The following is a 22,245-nucleotide window of genomic DNA, read 5'->3' on the forward strand; positions in this document are numbered from 1 at the left end:
TCCACTAGGCTTCCAGAGCTTTTTAAATCTATCCCTGTTTATCTTTGCATCACTGTTGAGTCAAGGCTTTGGAATGTAAGGGTTTTACTCGAATCTGTCTCTCTCCAGATGAGAAGCTTCTGAGCAGCTTCAAGGACCAACTGTGCTCACTGGTATTCATGACCTTGGCAGATCCTAGCACCCAGCTTCAACTTGTTGGCATCCGTACACTTACAGTCTTGGGTGCCCAGCCAGGTATGTCTTAGAGAAAATTCAAAGATTTAGGTACTGATTCCTCTCTTACCATTTTCGGTTTTACGTGAAAAGCAGTTTTAATTCCCTGGTTCTTATGACAGCAGTCAGGAATAAGGGATGCATTGCAGGGGGACAGGGGACAAAATACACAACAATGGAATAAAAATACAACACACAAAAAATTGCTTGATTCCTCTAACAACTCTGCATGCTTTAGGATTTTTAAGAGGTTGGGTGTTTTAGCTGCAAAGAAAGAAGAATGAGGTTTTTGTTCCTTCTGTGTCCACTTAACCACAGACCTCCTGTCTCCTGAGGACCTGGAGCTGGCAGTGGGTCACCTCTACAGACTGAGTTTCCTGGAGGAGTCCCAGAGTTGGTGAGAGTCTAAAACAGCAGGATAGAGCAAGCTCTTCCCTACCTATGACCTGGCAACAAGAGAACCAGCAAAGACCCGGGTTCTTGCTTCTGACTTTTTGCTCTCCTTAGGGGAGGTGGGCCCCAGTTTAACTGACTGCTACCCAGTTGGAGGAGTGTGGGACTGTTCTCTTATGCCTCTTCCTCTTTGACCATTAAGACGTCATACCTAACTGAGTGGTATAGGTACTTCGGGTCTTGCTTTTCAGCTAGGTGGCCTCAGGAGCCCACACTTGGCGTCTGCCTGATGGCAGGTCTAGGCAGGATAACAGGCTAATGGTCATCTGCCCTGTACCCCCAGCAGGGTGGCAGCAATGGAAGCATCAGGAGTCCTCGCCAGTCTCTACCCTATGGCCTTCAGCAGCCACCTAGTACCCAAGCTTGCTGAGGAGCTTCGTGTGGGTACGTTATGTCTGATCTTGCGCTGGCCACTTCTCCCATTGACTCTGGGGAGTTCCAAGCCTACTGACGCTCAATGAGACCTTGTGTGTTGCTTTCAGAGGAGTCAGACTTGAACAGCAGTAAGGGACCCACCACATGTGCACGACAACTGCTCAGTCTGCAAGCCTTGTCGGCTGTATCCACACATCCCAGCATTGTCCGGGAGACCCTGCCTCTGCTGCTGCAGCATCTCTGCCAGCTACACAAAGGTAACTCACCACCAGCAGTGAATGACGAGGCAGGGAGCGAGGCTGAATGGGAGCAGTAGTCAGGTTTGGAGTCGACAGTCCATCCAGGAATAGCTGGCTATTCCTTGTCAACTCCAAATCCGTATAAAAGTCATGAAAAAGAAGCATTTTAATGATACTGGTGCTTGGCTTTCACTCCATCTATTTGAACTGGTCTCTGAGGAAGGAGTAGGAGTGCCTGAGTGACTTTAATGTGGAAGCATGACTCTAAGGCCTTGTCATTCAGAATACGGCTCGTGGGTCAGCATCATGAGCACCATCTCAGGCCCTCACTAATCAGAACCTCCATTGTTAACAGGATCCACAAGTAACATAGAAAGACCCCCTCCCTTCAGCTTGAGCGTCACTGCTCCAGGGCAAAAGTTAAAGCAGCTGCTGGTGCTGCCAGCCTAGACGTGATCACCCTGGACCCCCACCTCCTGCCTAGGCTTCCTGCTTCCCTGGACACTCAGCCCTTGTGCAAGAGGTTGACGGTGGTGGTTCCAGCAGCCTTTAACGTAATAAAAAGAACAGTAGGTTCAGAGTATAATTTGTGTTTGGTTTCTGAATTTGCACTTTGATCCTGAAAAAACCCCACAGATCATTTAATTTAGCTTCATGTCCTCCTCGCCAAAATGAGGGAAATGTGATACTTTTAGGATTGTTGTGGAAAATAAAAAAATGTATGCATAGCTGTGTTCCAGGACCTGGCACAGAATAATAGATCTCAACTCCAAAATTGAACAGATGAAAACAAGAGAATAATGTAACTTAGCTCTTTAGTCACTCTTCTTGAATTGTTCTTGCCAACTGCTTTATTTGAACTAGCTGAAGGTGCTTTTAAACAAACCTAACAGGGAACACTGCCTTTCTCCCCACACAGGAAATAAGGTGGCAGGATCCAGTGACGTTATTGCTGTCTGTCAGAGCCTCCAGCAGGTGGCAGAAAAATGCCAGCAGGACCCTACAAGCTGCTGGTATTTCCATCAGACAGCTGTCCCCTGCCTGCTTGCTTTGGCTGTGCAAGCGTCCATGCCAGGTAACCCTTTACACGTGTCTTCTGGGAATTCTCCCTCCCACTAGTATTGAACAGCACTGCCACCCTCTGTGTAGCACTGATACTGCATTCTTTGCCATCAAGTTAGTCAGCCACGTGAGATTTCACTGCAGAAGTGTGGTCAACCTGGCCAGTGGTAGGAACCAAAATCTGTAACACTCAAAAAAATCACAAACCTTTTTTCTTTTACTCTTTTAAGTCCTATGAAATTACTTTAGCTCACAGACTATAGAGTCAGGCTGACCTGGATAGCTTAAGCCTCAGTTTTACCACTTGCTAACTTATGCAGATATTTAGCTTTTGAGAGCCTTGGTTTCCTCATTTCCTCACTTTTAAGATGTATCTAGGGGAGCCCTGGTGGCCTAGTGGTGGGAAGCTGCACTGCAATCCTGGAGGTACATGGTTCGAATCCAACGGATGCTCTGCTGGAGAAGAAGGGGCAATCTCCTCCTGTACCGGTCAGATCCAGTTTGACAGTACACACACAGAAAATAATAATAAAAATTTTTTTTTAAAAAAAAAAGATATCTAAAGAGGGCAGACAGAAAGAATGAAACAAGAGAGCATGGAGAGTCGGGCAGCATAGTAAGTGTCCACGTGACCATTGCTCTAAATGAGGAGAGAGCAGCCCTATGTGCGCCTGGGCAGTTGGAATGACAGAGAGGATTTGCCTCACTCCTGCTCAAGGATGAGATGCAAATATGGTTTTCATTGTTTTTAATTGATAGTAACAAAATAATAAATTCTCTGTTTAAATGGGGTGGGGAGAAAAGCCACCTGGTAACACAGTAGGTTAAGCACTCTCTGCTAACCAGATCAGAAGGTTAAAGCTACCAGCCACTTCATGGGAGGAGGAGGATGCAGTCTCTTCCCATAAAGATTGACTGTCACAGAGACCCTGTGGGCTAACTGCTGTCCTGTAGGGTCGCTATGAGCCTAAGTCGACTCAGGGACAGAGATTTGGGGTTGTAAAGGATAGACAGGAATCCATGAAGATAAGTTCATGTTAGTTAAGTCTTTTAAAAGACCACCTGTTATTATGGCTACTGTCAAGAAAGGGAAACCAGAGCTCAGACAGAAGGTATGTCCAGCAGTGGTAATACAACAAAAATCATACCAGAGAAAAGATGGGGTGTTGCTTCAAGATAATGCAGGAGTCATAGTAAACACTCAGGTGAGATGAAACGTTCTGCCATCACTGGACCAGTTTCAAAGGAGTGTGCAGACTTTACGGCCCAGGATTGCATCCAGTGCGGGCAGCATCACATGATTCTCCAAAGTATTTGTAAAAAAAAAAAATTAAAAGTTCACCCAGTTAAAAAATTATTTGCTACCAAAAGATTATTAAAAGTATTCCTATCAGCTGCCCATTTATTTTCCACTGAGGACTGTGCGTAACGTTCCAGGCATCTCTCTGTAGCCCCAGATTTGACTTCTTATGTAGAAACATGAGTCCCTTGCTTGTTCTCAGGACAGAAGTACTAAGCGCAGATTTAAAAAGTGGTGTGTGTTGTGTTGTATTGTTTTTATAGAGGAGGAGCCATCCGTTCTGAGAAAAGTGCTGTTGGAGGATGATGTCTTGGCCGCCATGGTGTCTGTCATTGGCACCGCCACCACCCACCTGAGCCCTGAGTGAGTAAAACGTGTGCAGCCTGATCCCATTTTGGCAAGAAGCAGTAGGTAGCCACTTTCTGAGCTGTCCTTTTACTTAAATTTAAATGTGGAGGCTTACTCGTTGTCATTGAGTTGGAAGCGATTGACAGCTGAACCTCTGTTGGGCTTCTGAGGCTATAAATTGCCCATCTTTCTCCTGTGTAGCAAGTGGTGGGATTGACCCTCCAGAGAGCTGGGGCCTTTGGGTTTACAGCCAGCTCCCTACAAACTGGCCACTTGAGCTCCTTCAAATAACATGGAGACAGTTACTTTTTTCTGTGTTTTGCTGGCAGAGAATGGAGTTTTTGGTGCTGGGGGCTCTGGGGTAAGTGAGCCATGGCCCAGTGATTCTTAGCTTAATAATCACCTATGCAGCATTTTTAAAATATGCATTATTTTGATGTCTCTCAGTCAATTCCAAGAGAATAAGGACTTCATTCAATTTGCTGATTTATCACCAGAGTCTAGAGTGAGAATGATGCCTAGCTTCTTTCTTCAGAGCCCTTGGTCATATCTCGTGTTCTGCTCTCAGATTGGCTACCCAGAGTGTGGCCCATATTGTGCCCCTATTCCTGGACGGTGACATCTCCTTTCTGCCTGAAAACAACTTCCCGTGCAGATTCCAGCCATTCCAGGTGAGGGTTTGATGACTAGAGGAGGAGAATCCGAGGACTTGAGTCCTTCAGCACTGTTGTCTGGAGCAGACAGGCCTATTGCAGGCAAGACATGCTTGAGAAGGTTCTTCATTTACAGGATGGCTCTTCAGGACAGAGGCGGCTGGTTGCACTGCTTATGGCCCTTGTCTGCTCCCTGCCGCGAAAAGTAAGTAAGGACATTTGGGGAGGACCTTTACTTAACCCTGAAAAGGAGAGGTGTGTACTTGGTGACTTCTGGGCAGAAGTTTGCCTCAGGCTAATCTGGCTTTCTTTCACCTGTCCTATTGGAGAATTTAGTTCTCTTCCACCATGACCCCTGCTGCCACCATCAGGGTGGGTACCTCTTCAAGTGTTCTCTGGGTCCATTACATGACCAGGTTTTCTGTAGGTGGAAATCCCTCAGCTGAACCAACTCATGCGGGAGCTTCTAGAGCTAAGCTGCTGCCAGAGTTGCCCTTTCTCCTCTACTGCTGCGGCCAAGTGCTTTGCAGGACTCCTCAACAAGCACCCTGCAGGTACTAGGGATGAGCACTGGGTCAGGGGTTCCCTGAGACACCATAAAAAGGAACCTGCTGATAGTAGGATGGGGTTCCAGCTGTTGGTGCGCTGCCCTAGGCCAGCCTTTAGGACTGAAGCTAGTTGGACCAGGCATTATAGGGCATAAAGGAAATGTCTTCAAGCAGAATGCTTGATCCATTTCTGCCATCCTACAGCAGAGCTGTTACGGACAATTGTTTGTTGCAAGTAGACAGCTTTTTAAATGTTGAGCTCCCTGCTATGAGTTGGTTCCGACTTGAGGGCAGTGAGGTGAGGTGGCACCCGTTAAGAGAATGCCAGGCTCCCATGTCCTCGAACTGGATGGGTGAACATTACTAAAGGCAAAGGGACAGTTATTTTTTTCTCAGCTTCTCAAGGAGTTTAGCATTTAGATGATTTATTCTTTATAATTAAAAGAGAACGATAAAGCATTTCTTCCCTCTTTTTTTTTAGGGCCACAGTTAGATGAATTCCTGCAGCTGGCTGTGAACAAAGTAGAGACTGGCCTGGGTTCTGGGCCCTGTCGCATTCAGGCCTTCACACTGCTCCTGTGGGTAAGGATGGTGCATTGGCACCATCTGTTTGACTATGAACCAGAAGCATATGCTGTCCGGGGTACTAGGGTTTGAGTGTCATGTATGCCCTTAGTGCTCTATCTCTGATTACAGATAACAAAGGCCCTGCTTCTCAGATACCATCCTCTCAGCTCCACTCTCACAGACAGAGTAAGTCTTTTCTGGAGACAGGATCTAACCAGAAGCCGCTTGTTGATCTTTGTCATCCCACATAGTACTTTGATTCTCCTCTTGTATATTCGAGCTTCTTGGTTCTTTTCCTCTGATGTACCTCAGCAGCCCTTGTCTCCTAGCTCATGGGGCTCCTGAGTGATCCAGAACTGGGCCCAGCAGCAGCTGACGGCTTCTCTCTGCTCATGTCGGACTGCTCTGATGTACTGACCCGCGCTGGCCACGCCGAAGTCCGGATTATGTTCCGCCAGCGATTCTTCACAGATAACGTGCCTGCTCTGGTCCAGAGCTTCCATGCTGCTCCTCAAGGTGAGAAGGGCCAAAAAGCCAAGACAGGCCTTCTGCCCTTTGCCTGGGCTGCATTCTCTTACCAAGGTAGACTCTGAGAGCTGCTTTAGAACTATAGTGTGGTCTATACCTAGAAAATGAAATTTTTATTCTTGTCTCACTTTTCCCATGTCAACATGCCTCACTTACTCTGAGCCTTAAGGGTGTGGGTGGGGTATGTGCCAACTTTTGACCAACTTCTTCAAAGATTAGAGTTGGATCTTCAAGCTAGTGTCACAATATGATTTCTCCCCTTACCCTTTGCCTTTTTTTCACAGATGTGAAGCCAAATTACCTGAAGGGTCTCTCTCACGTACTTAACAGACTGCCCAAGCCTGTGCTCTTGCCAGAGCTGCCCACAGTGAGTCCTGTGGTGGGAACCTCTCCACAAGTGTCAGAGCCATTCGTTTCGAGCTGAGGCTAGAAAGGGGAGGTAGCCAATCACAGTCCTCAGAAAACGTGGTTGTCCCCACCTTTCCTGTTGCCCTCAGCTGCTTTCCTTGCTGCTGGAGGCCCTGTCCTGCCCTGACTGTGTGGTCCAGCTCTCCACGCTCAGCTGCCTTCAGCCTCTTCTACTAGAAGCACCTCAGGTCATGAGTCTTCACATTGACACACTCGTCACCAAGTTCCTGAACCTGAGTTCTAGCCCTTCCATGGTGCGTTGAGCCCCAGAAACTCTTTGGCACTACATCTTGGCTTCTCAGGTCTCCCCTCACCTCCTTATGGTTGTGTTCCAGGCAGTCCGGATAGCAGCACTCCAGTGCATGCATGCGCTCACCTACCTGCCCACCCCCGTGGTAAGTACCTCTGTTGGCCCTCTCTCGCCTGGGAACTTGGAGAAGCCAGAAAAGAAGTATCCTTTTGCCTTAGTCAGATGAGATTAGCGATCCTGCTCTATGTTAGAGGTTTGAATTACAAGGTGCAGATAAGCAAGGATCTTCTTCCTTGGACCCGTAATGGATTGAATAAACCCTACTATTAATAAAACAGCCAACCTGCCACTCAGCAGTCTCTGGAATTACTAAAGAAAAAGTGATGCTGGTTTTTCAAGAAAAAAATTTCCCTTTCTTCCAATTAGTAACCATGCAAAGTCAGAAAAGCGATTCTTGCGTTGCTTTGGCTGAGTAAGACTCAGGCTAGTCTTCTAATTCCACAGCTGCTGCCGTACAAGCCGCAGGTGATCCGGGCCTTGGCCAAGCCCCTGGATGACAAGAAGAGACTGGTGCGCAAAGAAGCTGTGTCAGCCAGAGGAGAGTGGTGAGTTCCTGGGCCACGGAGATGGGGACTGAACCGTGCTTCACAGCCTGCTGCCGCCAACACTATTCTCTGCCTACAGGTTTCTATTGGGGAGTCCTGGCAGCTGAGCCCTGGCCCTGACTGTTCTGACAATCTAACCCAGTATTACTAGTGAGCCAACTACTACTTTCTCAAGGCAGGGAGACCACTGGCCTGACTCCCTCTCCCACTGACACAACACCAGTGTTGGGCCTCTGTTGCATGACTGTCCAAGACCCATAGGAGTACTGACTTGTGGTGGATCTGAAGTAACCAGACTACTGTATGTGAAAACAGATCTCGGTTGTGGACTTTTCCATTTAAATGGCCGAGAAAGGAAGATATGCTGCTGAGTAGTGAATGCAGATGAATGTGGTCCTGAGGGCCAGGGAGGGTGGATGTGTGTGTACCTGCTGGCGAATAAAGATTTCTTTTGATAATGGGACTGTGGGGAACTCCCCCATGACCCTCTGCATCTGTGTCTCGGTTGTAACAAGGAGTCACTGCTGTGAGGAAAAGGAACAGTAATGATGGCTTTGCCAAGACTTCTTCAGACATCTAGCCCATTCACATAGAGTTTAGGGGGCCTGACCAGAGCCCCACCCACTGTGCCTTGACCCTGCCTTCCCCCTCCCCTGAAGGCAAAGAGCAAGAAACTGCAGATCTTTACAAAGTGGAATACCTTTACTTTTGCTCCCTTCACAGCAACATGTGAGAAATGGCAGTGACCTCAGCAGCAGCCTTTGCCCTGTTGAGAAGCCAGGATCTCAGATGTATTCTCAGACAGCACATGGAAGAGCTGATAACCACCCCAGTGCCATAACCGAGGGAAGGCGTGGTCAGCACTGGGCATGTTGGCTTAGCTGCCTGACCCCCAGTATGGGGCTGGAGCTTCTGTTTGCCTGAGTAAAGGGCTACCAGTCCCAGGGTGTCCTGCACATCAAGCCTTCCTTCTGCAGTAGCCAGCAGGCTGGTCCTGGAGGTGTCCCTGCATGGGTTCCTAAGGCCAGCCCACTGGGTCTTTTTGCTCATGGAGTCCAAATAAAGCTGTCCTTGAGTTTCTTGAGACAGCACAGGAAGCAGAATGAATGTTAAAGTCACAAGTGGAACAAGCCAGTTCACACGGCCATCACAGAGGCTGAGTGAGCTGCCACCCAGGGCGGGGGTTCCCAGCTCATTCCATTCCCTTGGGGCAAGTGGCTGGAAGGTAACAGCACCCGGGTAAGCCAGTGCCTACAAGAGAAACACATGTATTTTGGTCCAAGAGCTGCAGATCCCTTCCAGATTGTCACTCCTCTCCAGGATGTGTAAAGGTGTCCTCGAGCTATCCTGGCACTAGTCACAAAGTTAACCCAAGTTCTCATCTCTACCTAATTATTGTCCACTGAGTGCACCTTTCAGGCTTTAAAGGCTTTTGCAAGCCCAGGCCATGGGAGATGAGGACTGAGAACAGTCAGGGCCAGGGCTGAGGGTTGTAATCATTATGGGAATGTAAATGAGGATGTGCCGGCATGGAGGATGAATGTATAGGGTCGTCTGGATTGTTAATGTCTCAGTAGCTCCCATATGGAAAACTACCACCTCTGCCCCTCGCTTTGAGGAAGCGGGCTTCATTATTGTCTGATGACTTCTGTCACACATTCCTTCAGTCTCAAAAATTACTAGCTTAAATTCCACACATGCCACCAGCTGGGAGGTGACTGGCTGCCATCACTCTTCCCCTCACTAGAAGTCTCTTGAGAAGAGTATTCTCAGAATTCTATTCTAGTCATTTTTAAAGCTGCATCTGCTATTTAAATCACAGTTCTGCACTTAACAGTCATTTGCTTCAAATAAGCAATGATCTCTCTCTCTCTCAAGTCTAGAACTGCACTGTCCAATATGTAGAGCATATCTAATGTTACTATTTCATTTCCAATCTTGTTTTACTGTAATCACGTTTATTTGCCACATAATGACTATTGGCTACTCTATTAGCACAAATCTAGAGCATTTTTCTCACCACAGAGTTCTGCTTGGCCTAGATCATACTTTACCTTCTCGTATCCACACCAAGGAACACCTTCCAGTTGTCCAAACAGCCGTAGTTATAAGGATTCCTAAATACCTACAGTCAAGAACAACACATTTCTAGGAGTTGCTGCTACTTAAGCCCCTCCCACCTTTCAAGTCTACAATGGCTAAAGCTCAGCAAGGCATGGTTCTGACCTATTGGCCTTGGTCTCTTTATAGGGCGGCAGTTGCTCTACCCAACCAACCCAACCCTCAGCCCTACTCACTCTGCCCTTGGCCTGGAGCCGACGTCTCTCCTTCTTGTTGATGTGCCGTTCAATGCTAGTCTCACCTCGACTGATGAGGACAGCATGCCACACAGTTAGGGCACCCAGGGCAAGTGCTACAGAACTAAGAGGGGCAAAGATCGGTGGGTAACTTAGAGAGGGACAGAGGGAAGCCTGTAATTGATCCAAGTAACAGTGATTACGTAGTGACCTCTCGGGTGATTGGAAAATTCTAAAATAAATGAACAGACACACAAAAAAAAAGCTCAGTGGAGCAGTTCTACTCTGCTTACTGGCGTTGCCATGTGCTGGAATAAACCTAATGACAACAGGGACCTCTGTCTAGGCCTTAGCTCGCAGCATCAGGCAAGTGGGGTCAGGCTTGCTACTTTAGATACATTTATATATATCTCCTATGAGTCGCAAACGACTCGACGGCACATAACAAAAACAACATATCCTAACTTCAAGTTCATTATGTCTGTAGGAATCATTAACAAAGCATCTATGTGGGCTAAGAATAAAGTATGTGAGAGGGAAGGTGGAGAAAGAATGAAGTCTATTAAGGAGAACATTCTGGGAGACATCCATGCGTGGGAGAGAGTGCAAGGTAATAATGAGCGTGCAGGGGCTGGGATCTTGATAGCACAGAATTCAAATTTCAGCTCTACTGAATCACTGAGCCACCCTCCTCACCCCCTTAAGTGTGGCTCTGCCAATCTGAATCAGAACTATGGCAGTTCCCGCCACCACTGGACACCTAACGAGGTTGTTCTGAAGGGACCCTTCACCAGTTAAAAAATGAGAATGAGATACCTGCACAGGAACCAGAGGTAGACGAGACTCTTGTGAGTTATCCTTTCTCGAAAAGAGAAGGTGGGTGGTGGAGTCTGGTGATAAGTCTAGAAAAATAAAACCACAAAACCTGGCTCATTTGCTCCAATGCTAATTATTTATCCCCCAAAGACCTGGCACCTACAGGCAGGGAAATGACCTAAAACCAGTCCAAAAAAGATAGGATTAAGCCACAGAGGAGTCAGGGCAGCAGCCAAATGGGTGCACCAAGCCCAGAGACATCACCACGTGGACACACACTGGGCAGAGCAGGTCACACAAGATGGCAAAGCACAGACGGAGCTGACCCTGGGCCGTTAAGATTTGACTTCCTAAGTGGAGCTCCTGGGAAAGCCATCCCCAGCTGAAACTCCTTCACTCTATGTCCCAAGAGAGATGAGACCACAGGCCCAGCATGGACAATCGCATGAGCCCAAGATCTGCTCAGAACAGAATCCTAAAAGACATGAGAGAGGAGGGGCGATCCTGACAGGAATGCAGACAGACCAGGAGTGAAGGATGACGCAGCGAGCGGCAAGCTCACCCCATTACACAGAATCCCACAGAATCTCCTTGCTGCTCAGACCATCACCATGGCACAGTCCTTACTAGGCCCAAGGAGGAGGTGGACAGGATAGGTGGCTGAATGCTCACATACAAGGGACATCCCAGCTTGCCCCAAAGCCACTTGAGTTGACCGACTGAACACAAGCTCCCAAAACATCCCCTATTCAGTCTATAGGGACTCCTCAACCAGCCTTCACAACTAAATGAGCACGTCCAGCCCCAGTTGCCAGAGCAACACTAGACCCCCAGGCCTGAGCAGCAGGAGGCATTGGGGTGGGGACAGCCCACCTGGTTGGCAACCGCCTGTAGTTTGTTCTTGTCGAGCTGTTTCATTTTCTAGGGGGATTGAAAACAGTGCTGGTTATATTCTCAGGCCTCTACGATGGGACTGCTACTAGCCCCACTCTTAAGGGACAGATTCCACAACCCAAACTCTGGTCTGCAAGCTGCCATGCCCTTACCCATGGGCTTACCTCAATGGCAGCATAAGCATCCCGGAAGAGATCCCAGCTTCCATAGCTGCAGTAGACACAGCCCAGAGTCATGAAAAAGCAGAATGAGAAGAAGTAGCGATGGTTGTAGTGGCCCACACAGTTGTTTAGCCATGCTGGTAGGGAAAGGATTAAGGACAAGATCAAATACACAACTTCCAGGGGGGCCGGAGCCAAGCCTCTCTGCTTCATTCTTTGTTTTCTTTCCTGGTTCATTCTTGATCCATGATGGCCTCACTCAAGGACTCTAGTTACCAAGAACTATTTTTTAAAGGTGTGGGACCATTTGCAGAAGTTGAAGCAAAAGTGTCCGAAGCTTTTCAAACCTTCACTAGCCTCCTGCTAGGAAAGCAGAACTAAGATCCTTCACTGAATCTGTGCCAGTCCCCCACGATGGCCCAATCGTTATGGCTCTCTCAGGCATACTCAAGAGATAGATAAAGAAATTCAGATATCTCTTTCCTGCAGGAACTTCTGAGCCCATCCATAGCTGCCAGCCTGATAGTCTACAGGAGAAAGAGCTATGACTAAATCCCTTCCTCCAGGAAGATGCATCCCACCAAGACTATCAGCCTTCGACTTCCCCCCCGGAGCTGGTGAGCCCCCACATCTCTTCATGAACTTCTCATGAGTCCAGTGCTCTCTCCAAGGTGACGCTAGAAGCCTTGGGTTTGTGGCCATTAACCCTGTGCAGTGCACTGGAGCCAAGAAGAAGGCCTAGGCCGCAGAGACAGTAAAAGGATACGGCAGTGGTGATCCATCTTCAGCACACACCTGTGAGGGAGGGACACAGGCTCTGTTACAGTGGCCAAGGTTCTCGAGGTGTCAGTGCCAATCCTTTCCTACAAGGACCAACATCCTGCTGAGGTGAAAAGGGTAGACTGTGAAGACAGCCAGGCCATGCTTCAAGCCCAGCTTTCAGCTAGTGGCCAAGAGAACTCTCAACCTCAGTGTCTGTAAGTGGCCATGATGCCTAACAGGGCGAACCATTCCTGGCGTTACGTGACACAGAGAGCAAAGTGTCTGGTATATAATAAGGATGGCATGCAAGTCTCAATCACCTGCCAGGTCTGGGTTTTGGCCTGGGGCTACAGAAGGGCCACAGCTGGGATGCAGAGAGGGTGGGCCAACACCCACCTATTGCAGATGCTGCAGTGGTGTGTTCGGGCCGGCTTGGGATAAATGCACTTTTTGCAGATGGAGACGGTTGCGATGTCATTCCGGCCCTGTGCAAAGGGAGAAGAGCATCATGACAGCTGTGGCAACACTCATCCTGCACCTCAAAAATAGACTCGCCACTCCCAAGACCGGCCTCCACAGCCTGCGGCGCCTCTTCTCCCGGACCCCTCAGAGAACCTACCTGGGGTGGGTATCCAGGTGGGGTGGTGATGGCCTGGTAGTAGTGGAAGACGATGAGTATCAGATTCCAGTGACTGTAGAAGAAATGCCAGCAGAGCCGCGGCACTGAGTAGGTCTGCAGGATGAGGGGCAGGACGCACAGGTAGGCGATGGCCACGATGGAGCCTGTCAGCACGATCACCAGCACCACGAACACCTGCCAGTACAAAACGGGGAGTCAGGCCGCCCAGGCGAGGGGTTCATGCACCCCAGCCGAGTCAGGAACTTTCCTGAGGATAGGGGGCTGGCCTCGACGGGGACACCGGTCCCTCCCCCACAGCAAAACATCCCTGGGCGCCACTCACCACCCCGAACCAGCGGATCACGTTGTCTACCAGCCAGTAGATGGGCTCAAAGGCAGCATCGACAGCCGTGTCACTGCCGCCAAAGGAATTGTACAGCAAGGAGCGCAGGCAGACCTTCCCATAGCGCCAGCGCTGCACCAGGCCCCGGAGCAGGGGTGGGCAGCGGCGCCTGTAGCCCAGCAGCAGCAGCAGGCGCAGGCAGAGGCGGGCCGGCCCCAGCAGCAGGCTCCGCTGGCCCCGCATGGCTCCTAAGGAAGACACACCACCATGAAGACCCAGCCTGGCCCTGGTCCTCCACAGTCCCACCAGCAGGGAGACCCACAGCACCAGCTTAGAGGACAAAAACCTGAGGCTCAGCTAGGCCAGGCCCACGCCGTGTGAAAAGGCTCACTTCACCCCTAGAGAGTATTAGTGTGCCATGGACCTTAGGGTAGTCTCTGAAGACCGAAGTGAGCAGACTGGGCAGAGAGGTGCACTAGGACAGACTGTGGGGAACAGATGCCACAGCAGGTGGAGATGGCCAAGGAAGACGACGCTCACCCCAGGCCAACAGGGAAACCTTCCCCGAGAGCCGATGCACTATATTTGGACTTCTAGGCTACTAAGAAAGTAAATGTGTTAAAGTTACCTACTTGTGGGATTTCTGTTACATCAGCACTACATAAGAGGCAGGGGAAAGGGGAGGAGAGGCGGGGGCAATCCCAAGCTCAGGTAGGGTCTCTGGAATTCTCCATGTTGAGAGATCACTGAGGGGAGTGTGGATCTGCACTGGCCCGTTAATCCAGCTTCTAACAACTGTCCTTTCCACAGCTCACCTGGCCTCTCTAGGGGACAGTGAGTGCATGGCATGTGGATCCTGCACCTATATCTTCCCTGATGCTCTGAGTCTTCACAAAAGATCCTCCTCCTCCTCCTCCTCCCCCTCCCCCTCCTCCTCCCGTCCTCAGGGCTGACATGTAACTTTACGGGCTTGCACACTGACCACAGGAGCATAAGATTCCCTGGCTTCCCATCGGGAGAGCCCAGCTTCCCCTTGCATGACACAAGATGATTTCTCCTCAATTCCAATCCCTTCTCTCCCCATGGATATAAAAGCAAAGACAACTTTGGATATCCAGAATTACACCACAGGGAGAAGACAGCAGGAGGAGGCGTCCCTGCTGCCCTTGGACCCGAGCAACCCCAGCAGCCTTCCTCGCTCTCTAGACCCCACCACAATATGGCTTCAAGTGCCCCCATCTCTTCTCTGCTGTGGCATCCAACAGCAGGAGGCTGGCTGCCCAGATAATGCCCAGAACAGAAACAGCTGCATGACCAGATTTCCTATGCTAATAGCCTCATCAAATGTGCAGATTAAAGTACTTTATCAGTAAAAAAATGACCTGGCTTTCCCCTCGGATGGCCACAAACGGCTGCCTTGTCCTCAGCAACTCCACTGACTTATTAAATAGGCAGCTCAAAAGCCCAGCAGAAACTGGAGGAGGCCGCACCACTCAAGGGAGGTTTCAATTCAGTAACTGGAGCAATGTATTCTGCGTGCATCTTGGCTCATCCCCACAGAAGGTCTTTCAAAGGAAACACTTAATTACCGCCTTCCACAAGCCCTATCATTGCCTAAAACAGACGCCCGGCAGACACAGCTTACAGAGAAAGAGAAGACAAAAGCCAGGGGGACCCACCCTCTGCACCAAAATGAAGGAATTGGCCATTCCCATCACCTCCCAGCAAACCAAGGGAGGGTGTGTAACCAAAGTAGAGGTTACTTCAAACTTCCTCCCCTCTCTGGTATGAGCTAGACTTTATTGTTTGGTAACATGATCTGCCCTGAAGAATGCATTTTCAAAAGAGTAGAGTCACAAACGAGAATGGGACAAAGTATATCACCCCACATCAAACCTAGGTGACTCCTGGATCATCCAAACCATTACTTAGGTTCAGACCTGTTGCTTATGAGATCATTATGGACTGTGATCAACTCAATGACACCTAACCGCAACAACATTCAACCTCTTACTATGGTCGATGGTTGCTGTTGTTGTTATGTGCCATTGTGTTGCCTGTGACTCATAGTGACCCTATGTATATGAGCCCTAAACGCTGTTCTATCCTGTGCCAACCTCGCTGTCTCAAACACACTCATTCCCACCACCCCAATCACAGATTCGATCCATCTCATCAAGGGTCTTCCTCTCCTGCGCTGTCCCTCCACTCTCCCAAACATGATGTCCCTCTCCAAGGACCAGTCCCTCCTTGCAACATGCCCAAAGTATGTCAGATGAAGCTTCAGAATCCTTGACTCTGAGGAGCATTCCGGCTTCACCCTCTCCAGGACAAACCTGTTTATTCTCCTAGCAGCCCATGGTATATTTAACACTCTTCTCCAGCACCACAGCTCAAAGGCATAAGTTGCCTATTTGTTAAAATATAGTAACAGCTTGCAGATCAATTGCATTCTTTATTTGTGAAAATGTTAAGTGATATGCCATTGCACCATCATCCTCCTAGTCAATAAAAATATATTCCTGGCAAGATCTGGTGGCCTAGTGACAAGAAGCTGCACAGCAATTCCAGAGGTAAGTGGTTCAAATCCACCTGATGCTGCAACGAAGTTTGTTTCTGGCAAAAAATCAATGGCAGCAAGTGGAAATTTGGGGCATACACCTTTTGTTGATGAATTAAAATAGTGAAGTCCGTATTACATCAAAGAACTGACCATTGACTCAACTCAGCAGCAGACACATCAAAGTTTAAAAAGGCTGTAATATAACGTTTATCTCTTTTTTTTTTCCAATGAGGTAAAATATCTTAACGTATAAATAAATGTGGGTAATTATTCCCAAATGACCCAATGTCAATAAAACATTGTTTTAAAAAAAAAAAAAAATCCACCTGATGCTGTGCTGGAGAAAGAGAGACAATTTCCTCCTGTACCAGTCAGATCCAATTTGACGGTACACACAAAAAAGTAATAAAATTTTTAAAAATCTATATAATCCTTTGGTCTAATGTGTAATGAATTGCACTGCCAAACCAAAAGCAAGTGTTTCAAATCCACCAGCTGCTCTTAGGAAGCACTGGTGGCCTAGTGGTAAAAAACTGTGCTGCAATCCCAAAAGCATAAGGTTCAAATCCGCCAGCTGCTCCACATGCACTCTCCTCCCATGCTATTTACTACCTCGGAAAACCTGCTGGAAGGTCAGCTATGACTCAGTAACAACTCACAGTAAACATCCTAAATCCACTAGCTGCTCTCAAGGGAAAAAGATGGGAAGTCTTTTCCTGTGCAATTTACAACTTCTGAAAACTGGCTGGAGGGTCAGCTATGAGTCTTTTTTTTTAATATATTTTTTTTATTTTATTATTTTGTGTGTGTGTGTGTGTGTACCGTCAAATTGGATCTGACTGGTACAGGAGGAGATGGCCCCTCCTTCTCCGGCAGAGCATCTGGTGGATTCGAACCGCATATCTCTGGGTTGCAGTGCAGCTTCTTTCTACTAGGCCACCAGAGCTCTCCAGCTATGAGTCATTTTTGACTCAACGGCAATTAATAACAAACATAAGCAAAAAAACAAAACAAAAACCAATCACAGAATGGGTAAAAGAGTAGAGATTTCACCAAAGAGGACATTCATTCATCTGGCCACCAAATAAGAAAAGATACCCAGCATGATTAGTCATCAGAAAAAAAATCAGAGAAGCTATTTGATTCCCCTAAAAGTTAAAAAAACCGAAAACCAAAAAACAGTGCTGGTGAGGATAAATTCGAACCCACATCACTGCTGGTGGGAATGTAAAATGATACTACCCTTTTGGGAAACAGTGTGGCAGTTCCTAAAAAACTAAACAACAGAAAGACCATATGGCCGAGCAATTTCACTCCAAGGCATGCATCCAAAACACATAAAAGGTGAAAGTTAAGAAAAGACTTTGTTACAACCACTCTGGAAGGCAGTTTGGCGTTTCCTCAAAAAGTAGAAAATTCTGCATGACCCAGCCATTCCACTGCTTGGAATATACCCCAATAAAATTAGAAATGAGACCTAAACGGAGATTTATACACTAGTGTTCAAAGCAAAAATTATTCACCATCACAAGAACATAGAAACAGCCCAAATGTCCAACCACAACTGAATGGATTGAGAAATTGTGGTACATTCACATGACGGAATACTATGTAACAGGCAGGAGCAATGATTTCGAAAATTACTATATATAACATGAGAGGGACTGAGCATTATGCTAAGTGAACTAACTCAGTCCCATAAGGACAAATAATGTATAAGACCATGATTGTAGAAATAGAAAAATAACTAGTAAAATGTGTATGAGGATCCAAGGGGGAGAGGGTGGGAGCAGGGGGGTGAGAGTAGGCAAAAGGATAATCATAGCTCGCACAATTTGATGGGTCGAGGGAGGGGTGGGTAAAGGAACTGGGAAAGATCCAGTGTGAAAAACAATGTATTCAAACTTTGTAAGCAAACCAGTATAAAATAGAAACTTATTTAAAAAAAATTTGTACACCAATGTTCGTTGTGGCACTATTCAGAAAAGCCAAATGGTGAACACACTCTATCAGCAGGTAACTGGATAAACTGGTAGATAGATACAATGAAAAATACCTCAGCCAATAGGAGAAATGAGGTCTTGATACATTATGCTGAGTGAAAAAAAAGTCAACCACACATAAAATCAATTATTATATGACCTCACTTACATTAAAAAGATTTTTAAAAGGCAAAATTGTGTAGAAAATGTATTGGTATTTACAAGGGGTGAGACGTAAGGAAGAAAGGGCTGGTTAACATCAAAATCTCATAGACTGGCAAGCAATAGTTACTGCTGTAAGTAAGTTATGCTGTTGTCATGCACCCTCCAGTCAGAATCAACTCATAGCTGGTTTTCAGGGGCTGTAAATTGCAAGAGAGGAGACACTCCATTTTTCTTTGTAGAGCACCTGGTAGATTTGAACCACCTCCCTTTGAATTAGTAACACAACTCCTTGTCCACTGGGCCACCAGTCCCCTCAACAAACTATACAAATAAAAAATTAAATTGGCAAGTTATAGGATAGATACAGTTACAAACTTTTTTTAAAAAAAGTATCTGCTGAGGCTGCTGTGTAACCAAACACTTCATGGGAATTAGTTTTTCAGTTTGGTGGCTTAGGGTCATGGTTTCACAGAACACCCAGTTAATTGGCCTAATAGTGTGGTTAGTGCTTCTGTTTGGTATATAGGGTTTGGTGTCTTAGAAGCTTGCAAACAGTCATCCAAGACACATCATTTGGTCTCTATTCACTGGGAACAACAGAGGAAGAAAAGTTAGGAATAAGAGGTTGTTATGTGCTGTCAAAATGGAACTGATTGACAGCTACCCTTCCAGTGCGTTTTGGTTTTTTTATTTTTTAAAATGTTTTATTTTTATTATATTATTTTTTTACGTGTACCGTCAAATCAGATCTGACTGGTACGGGAGGAGATTGCCCCCTCCTTCTCCAGCAGAGCATCTGCTGGATTTTTACCACGTACCTCTGGGATTGCAGTGCAGCATCTTGCCACTAGGCCACCAGCTCCCTTCCAGTGCGTTTTTAGAGACTGTGTATCACACAGGAGGAGACTAGGCATCATTCTCCTGTGGAGCAGTTAATGGATTCGAACCCCATGCCTTTGGGTTGGCAGAGCAACTCCTACCACTAGACCACCAGAGTTCCCTAGAAATAAGAGAAGGATGTAAAATATGATTTATGTTGAGTTTGTGTGCCAAAAGGTCTGCCTTACGCATTGTGCTCCTAGGAACTCTCCGTATGGGATCACTCTTCAAGCATGTAACTGAAATCGGCCCCTTGAGTCAACTTTCAGGCAAACAATAGCCAGGCCTCTAAGGTGACCAGGAACACCAGGCAAGAATGCACTCCTTAGGATAATTAACCTACAAGATCAAATGGTCAGCATCTGCCAAGGTATAAAGTTCGGAAGGCAGGAAGGGATAGGAAAGAAAGAAAACTGAGAACAGGAAACAGAGTGAAAAGGAAAAGAATGCCATTACAATTCAGAGACTGTAATCAATGTCATGAAACATAATTGAATGAACTGTGGTCTGAGAAACTATCATGCTGAGAAATTCTTTGGGAACAAACTGGGAAACTAGTTTGTCCTAACCCTTCACTTGTGTAGCTCAAATTATTAAGAACAATTTTATTAGTAGTAGCTTATATAATATAATCAACATGGGATCAAACTTCAGCAACATGAAAGATTAAATAGAAATCTCATTGAGCAGTGAGTTTATGCTGACAAAAGAGGAACTACTTAAAGGAAGGTGAGAATCACTGCACAACATGAAAAGTGCTTTCGATGTCACTAAATTGCACCTGGAGATACTGTTGAAGAGATGTATGTTTGCCTGTGTATATTCTATGGGATTTTTAAAATTTATTATTATTATTACTATTATTATTATTACTATTATTTTGTGTGTGTGTACTGTCAAATCAGATCTGACTGGTACCAGAGATTGTCTCTCCTTCTCTAGCAGAGCACTTGGTGGATTCGAACCACACACGTCTGGGATTGCAGTGCAGCTTCTTGCTACTAGACCGCCAGAACTCCCTACCTATGTATATTCTCAACAAAATAAAATCTGAAAGGAAGTGGGGGGGGAACCTCCCTTTCCATATTCACAATGTTCTCTGTATTTCTAAGCTCTCTAGGAAATACCTGCCTCAAAAACTGAATTGACCAATTCTCACCTGCCCATATCCTACCTATCTGAGTTCAACTACCCCTAACTAGTTGTGTGTTCTTGGGCAAATCCCTGAATCTGGCTAAGACTCACTTTTGTGTCCCCATACAATGAAGGAGAATAAGATTAAATACTAAGGTTCTCTCTAGCTCTAACTCCAAATGCACACACACACACACACCCCTAAGCTAAACACACACACAACCCTAAGCTAAATGTCTGTAAAAGCTTAGCACAATAACTGGCTCAAAGAAACAAACCAACAAACCCAAACCCCTGAATTCGTTCCAACTCATAGTGACATTTCATGGCGTTTTCAAGGCTGTAAATCATTACAGATTAGCCTATTCTTTTCCCTTGGGGTAGCTGGTGGATTTGAACTGCCAACCTTTGGGTTTGAAGTACAAGCCCATCACCTAAGCCACCAGAGCTCCTTTGGCTCCAAAAAAGTGCTCCATGAATGAATGACCTAGAATACATGATTGAGGTTGCGCAAGTGGGAAGGGTGGTGAGGTCTGTCCTATGAACTCCAGCAAAGACTATCCTAACAATGTGATCACATTAACTGTCTGCCACTATCATTCTTTTTGATCAAAGACAGAAATAGAAACCGTTATTAGAACCATACTGTGTAAGAGCTGGAAGACATTTAGAAAACAAGTCCAACCTGATACCAATCCAGTTATGCAAACAGAAAGCTTCAGATACAGTTACAGATCAGATTTGAATAAAAGCTTGAAGCCAAAGCCCTCCTACTTCAGGTTAGTGGGGAGGGAATGCCAGTAAAGGGAGAAAGATGTGGTCCATGGGCCACAACTAAACACACAGAGATTTTGCCTCAGAAACTAAAGGCAAAACAAAGATAGATAGATAGATAGATAGATAGATAGATAGATAGATAGATAGATAGATAGATAGATGATAGATAGATAGATGAAGGCAGTTTTAAGAGTAAATCCCAACACCCAAAACCCACTGCAATCCAGTCAATTCTTACTCAGAGCCACTCTAAAGAGCAAAGTAGAACGACTCATAAGGCTTCCAAGGCTGTAAATCTTTACATACAGATGGAGACACCACAGTGGCAGGTGGGCTGGGACAGTGGGGTTAACAGGTGACTCAGTTAAAAGCTGAGAGCTTAAACCACTACACCACCAGGGCTCCTTCTGAGAGACTTTTTGCTGTGGACCTTTGAGAATGGACACATAGATGATACTCCAACGAGTTTTCACAGGCAATAATTCCCCCGTGAATGGAGTATCTATCAGGTGGATTCCAAACCCCTGCTTTTGCACTGGCTGGGCAATTCCTTACCACTACGCCACCAGAGCTCCCTGCTGAGCGATTAGGGGAGGAAATAGAGCAAAAACAATTTCATTATTACCGTAAGAAAAAGCCCTGAGCACACTGATCCCTCAATAGTGTAGCCAAAGGCCATAGTGGCATCTGCCAGCCAATTAGAGGGGACAGTAGGCCACTGCACTCCAAAGAGAATCTCCTCTTCCCAAGAGGCTAACTCATCATCTGCCCTGGGTTGGAGAGTGGGGAAGAGACAGAAAGGGATAGATTTTAAAGCCACTAGAAAGCAGAGGAAACAGAAGAAGGTGTGGTAAATATCATCTGATCAAAGAAGCGGCTTTCAGGATGTTTGCAATCTCAAACAGCAGCCTAGGGCAGTCTTTCGTTGTGTCCAAGACTTCCCTTCTGTGCTAACATGCTGGGGGGAAAAGACGGGAGGAAGCCGTATCAGAAACTCACACCAGAATTCCGCTTAAACGAGTCCAACCGCAGGATTGGAAGCTGCCATTACGTCATGGTCAAGGTTCACAAGACTAAAGTCAAAAAACACGGTGTGGACTCTGCCTTCAACTCTCTCCCAGACTGTCAAGGAGCTGAGTGTCCGAATCCGAGAAATGGGAGAGCTGGGTCGGTGGCCCTTCCTGCGGTGCCTGTGGCCGCTGCCCTCGGGGTGCGTCTGGCCAGCGAGAGGAGGGCACGGCATTGCAGGGTGGGGACGAGGAGAGCAAGAACCTGGGCTCCCCGAAAGGCTGGCCCCAAGAGAG

The 22,245-nt window shown here is 46.9% G+C and overlaps 2 protein-coding genes across 8 annotated transcripts in view; one reads left to right on the forward strand and one right to left on the reverse strand.

Annotated features, from left to right (window-relative positions):
* Positions 1 to 7,816, forward strand: part of MMS19 (MMS19 nucleotide excision repair homolog (S. cerevisiae)) — a 34,149-nt gene extending 26,333 nt beyond the window's left edge. Inside the window, exons 15-31 of one of the 2 annotated variants that reach the window (XM_006880061.1) lie at positions 109 to 234; positions 532 to 610; positions 950 to 1,050; positions 1,149 to 1,298; positions 2,200 to 2,355; positions 3,906 to 4,005; positions 4,559 to 4,661; positions 4,780 to 4,848; positions 5,071 to 5,197; positions 5,673 to 5,773; positions 5,888 to 5,944; positions 6,088 to 6,274; positions 6,571 to 6,653; positions 6,784 to 6,948; positions 7,030 to 7,089; positions 7,449 to 7,549; positions 7,629 to 7,656. In XM_006880061.1, coding sequence (XP_006880123.1) covers positions 109 to 234; positions 532 to 610; positions 950 to 1,050; positions 1,149 to 1,298; positions 2,200 to 2,355; positions 3,906 to 4,005; positions 4,559 to 4,661; positions 4,780 to 4,848; positions 5,071 to 5,197; positions 5,673 to 5,773; positions 5,888 to 5,944; positions 6,088 to 6,274; positions 6,571 to 6,653; positions 6,784 to 6,948; positions 7,030 to 7,089; positions 7,449 to 7,549; positions 7,629 to 7,656 — 1,793 coding nt within the window. Of the gene's footprint in view, positions 1 to 108; positions 235 to 531; positions 611 to 949; positions 1,051 to 1,148; positions 1,299 to 2,199; positions 2,356 to 3,905; positions 4,006 to 4,558; positions 4,662 to 4,779; positions 4,849 to 5,070; positions 5,198 to 5,672; positions 5,774 to 5,887; positions 5,945 to 6,087; positions 6,275 to 6,570; positions 6,654 to 6,783; positions 6,949 to 7,029; positions 7,090 to 7,448; positions 7,550 to 7,628 lie in introns of both variants that reach the window. The other variant, XM_006880062.1, reaches the window with a different exon arrangement.
* Positions 7,817 to 8,229: 413 nt separating this feature from the next.
* Positions 8,230 to 15,004, reverse strand: ZDHHC16 (zinc finger, DHHC-type containing 16). 6 transcript variants are annotated; one of them, XM_006880065.1, is made up of 11 exons: positions 14,824 to 15,004; positions 13,442 to 13,689; positions 13,099 to 13,293; positions 12,876 to 12,964; positions 12,484 to 12,512; positions 11,721 to 11,854; positions 11,536 to 11,583; positions 10,663 to 10,748; positions 9,847 to 9,916; positions 9,604 to 9,674; positions 8,230 to 8,800 (listed from the first exon to the last, which is right to left on the reverse strand). In XM_006880065.1, exons 2-11 carry the CDS (start codon positions 13,682 to 13,684, stop codon positions 8,686 to 8,688), a joined length of 1,080 nt encoding a protein of 359 aa, XP_006880127.1. In that variant the 5' UTR covers positions 13,685 to 13,689; positions 14,824 to 15,004; the 3' UTR covers positions 8,230 to 8,685. The 6 variants fall into 6 exon arrangements, with proteins under 6 accessions (XP_006880127.1, XP_006880125.1, XP_006880128.1 ...); XM_006880063.1 differs by having other exon boundaries at positions 9,847 to 9,970; XM_006880066.1 differs by lacking the exons at positions 12,484 to 12,512; positions 14,824 to 15,004 and having other exon boundaries at positions 9,847 to 9,970; positions 11,721 to 11,766; positions 13,442 to 13,686.
* Positions 15,005 to 22,245: the final 7,241 nt, after the last annotated feature.

The sequence above is a fragment of the Elephantulus edwardii genome, unplaced genomic scaffold (assembly GCF_000299155.1).
Source record: "Elephantulus edwardii isolate Elephantulus edwardi_28Jun2011 unplaced genomic scaffold, EleEdw1.0 scaffold00006, whole genome shotgun sequence".
Classification (NCBI taxonomy): Eukaryota; Metazoa; Chordata; class Mammalia; order Macroscelidea; family Macroscelididae; genus Elephantulus; species Elephantulus edwardii.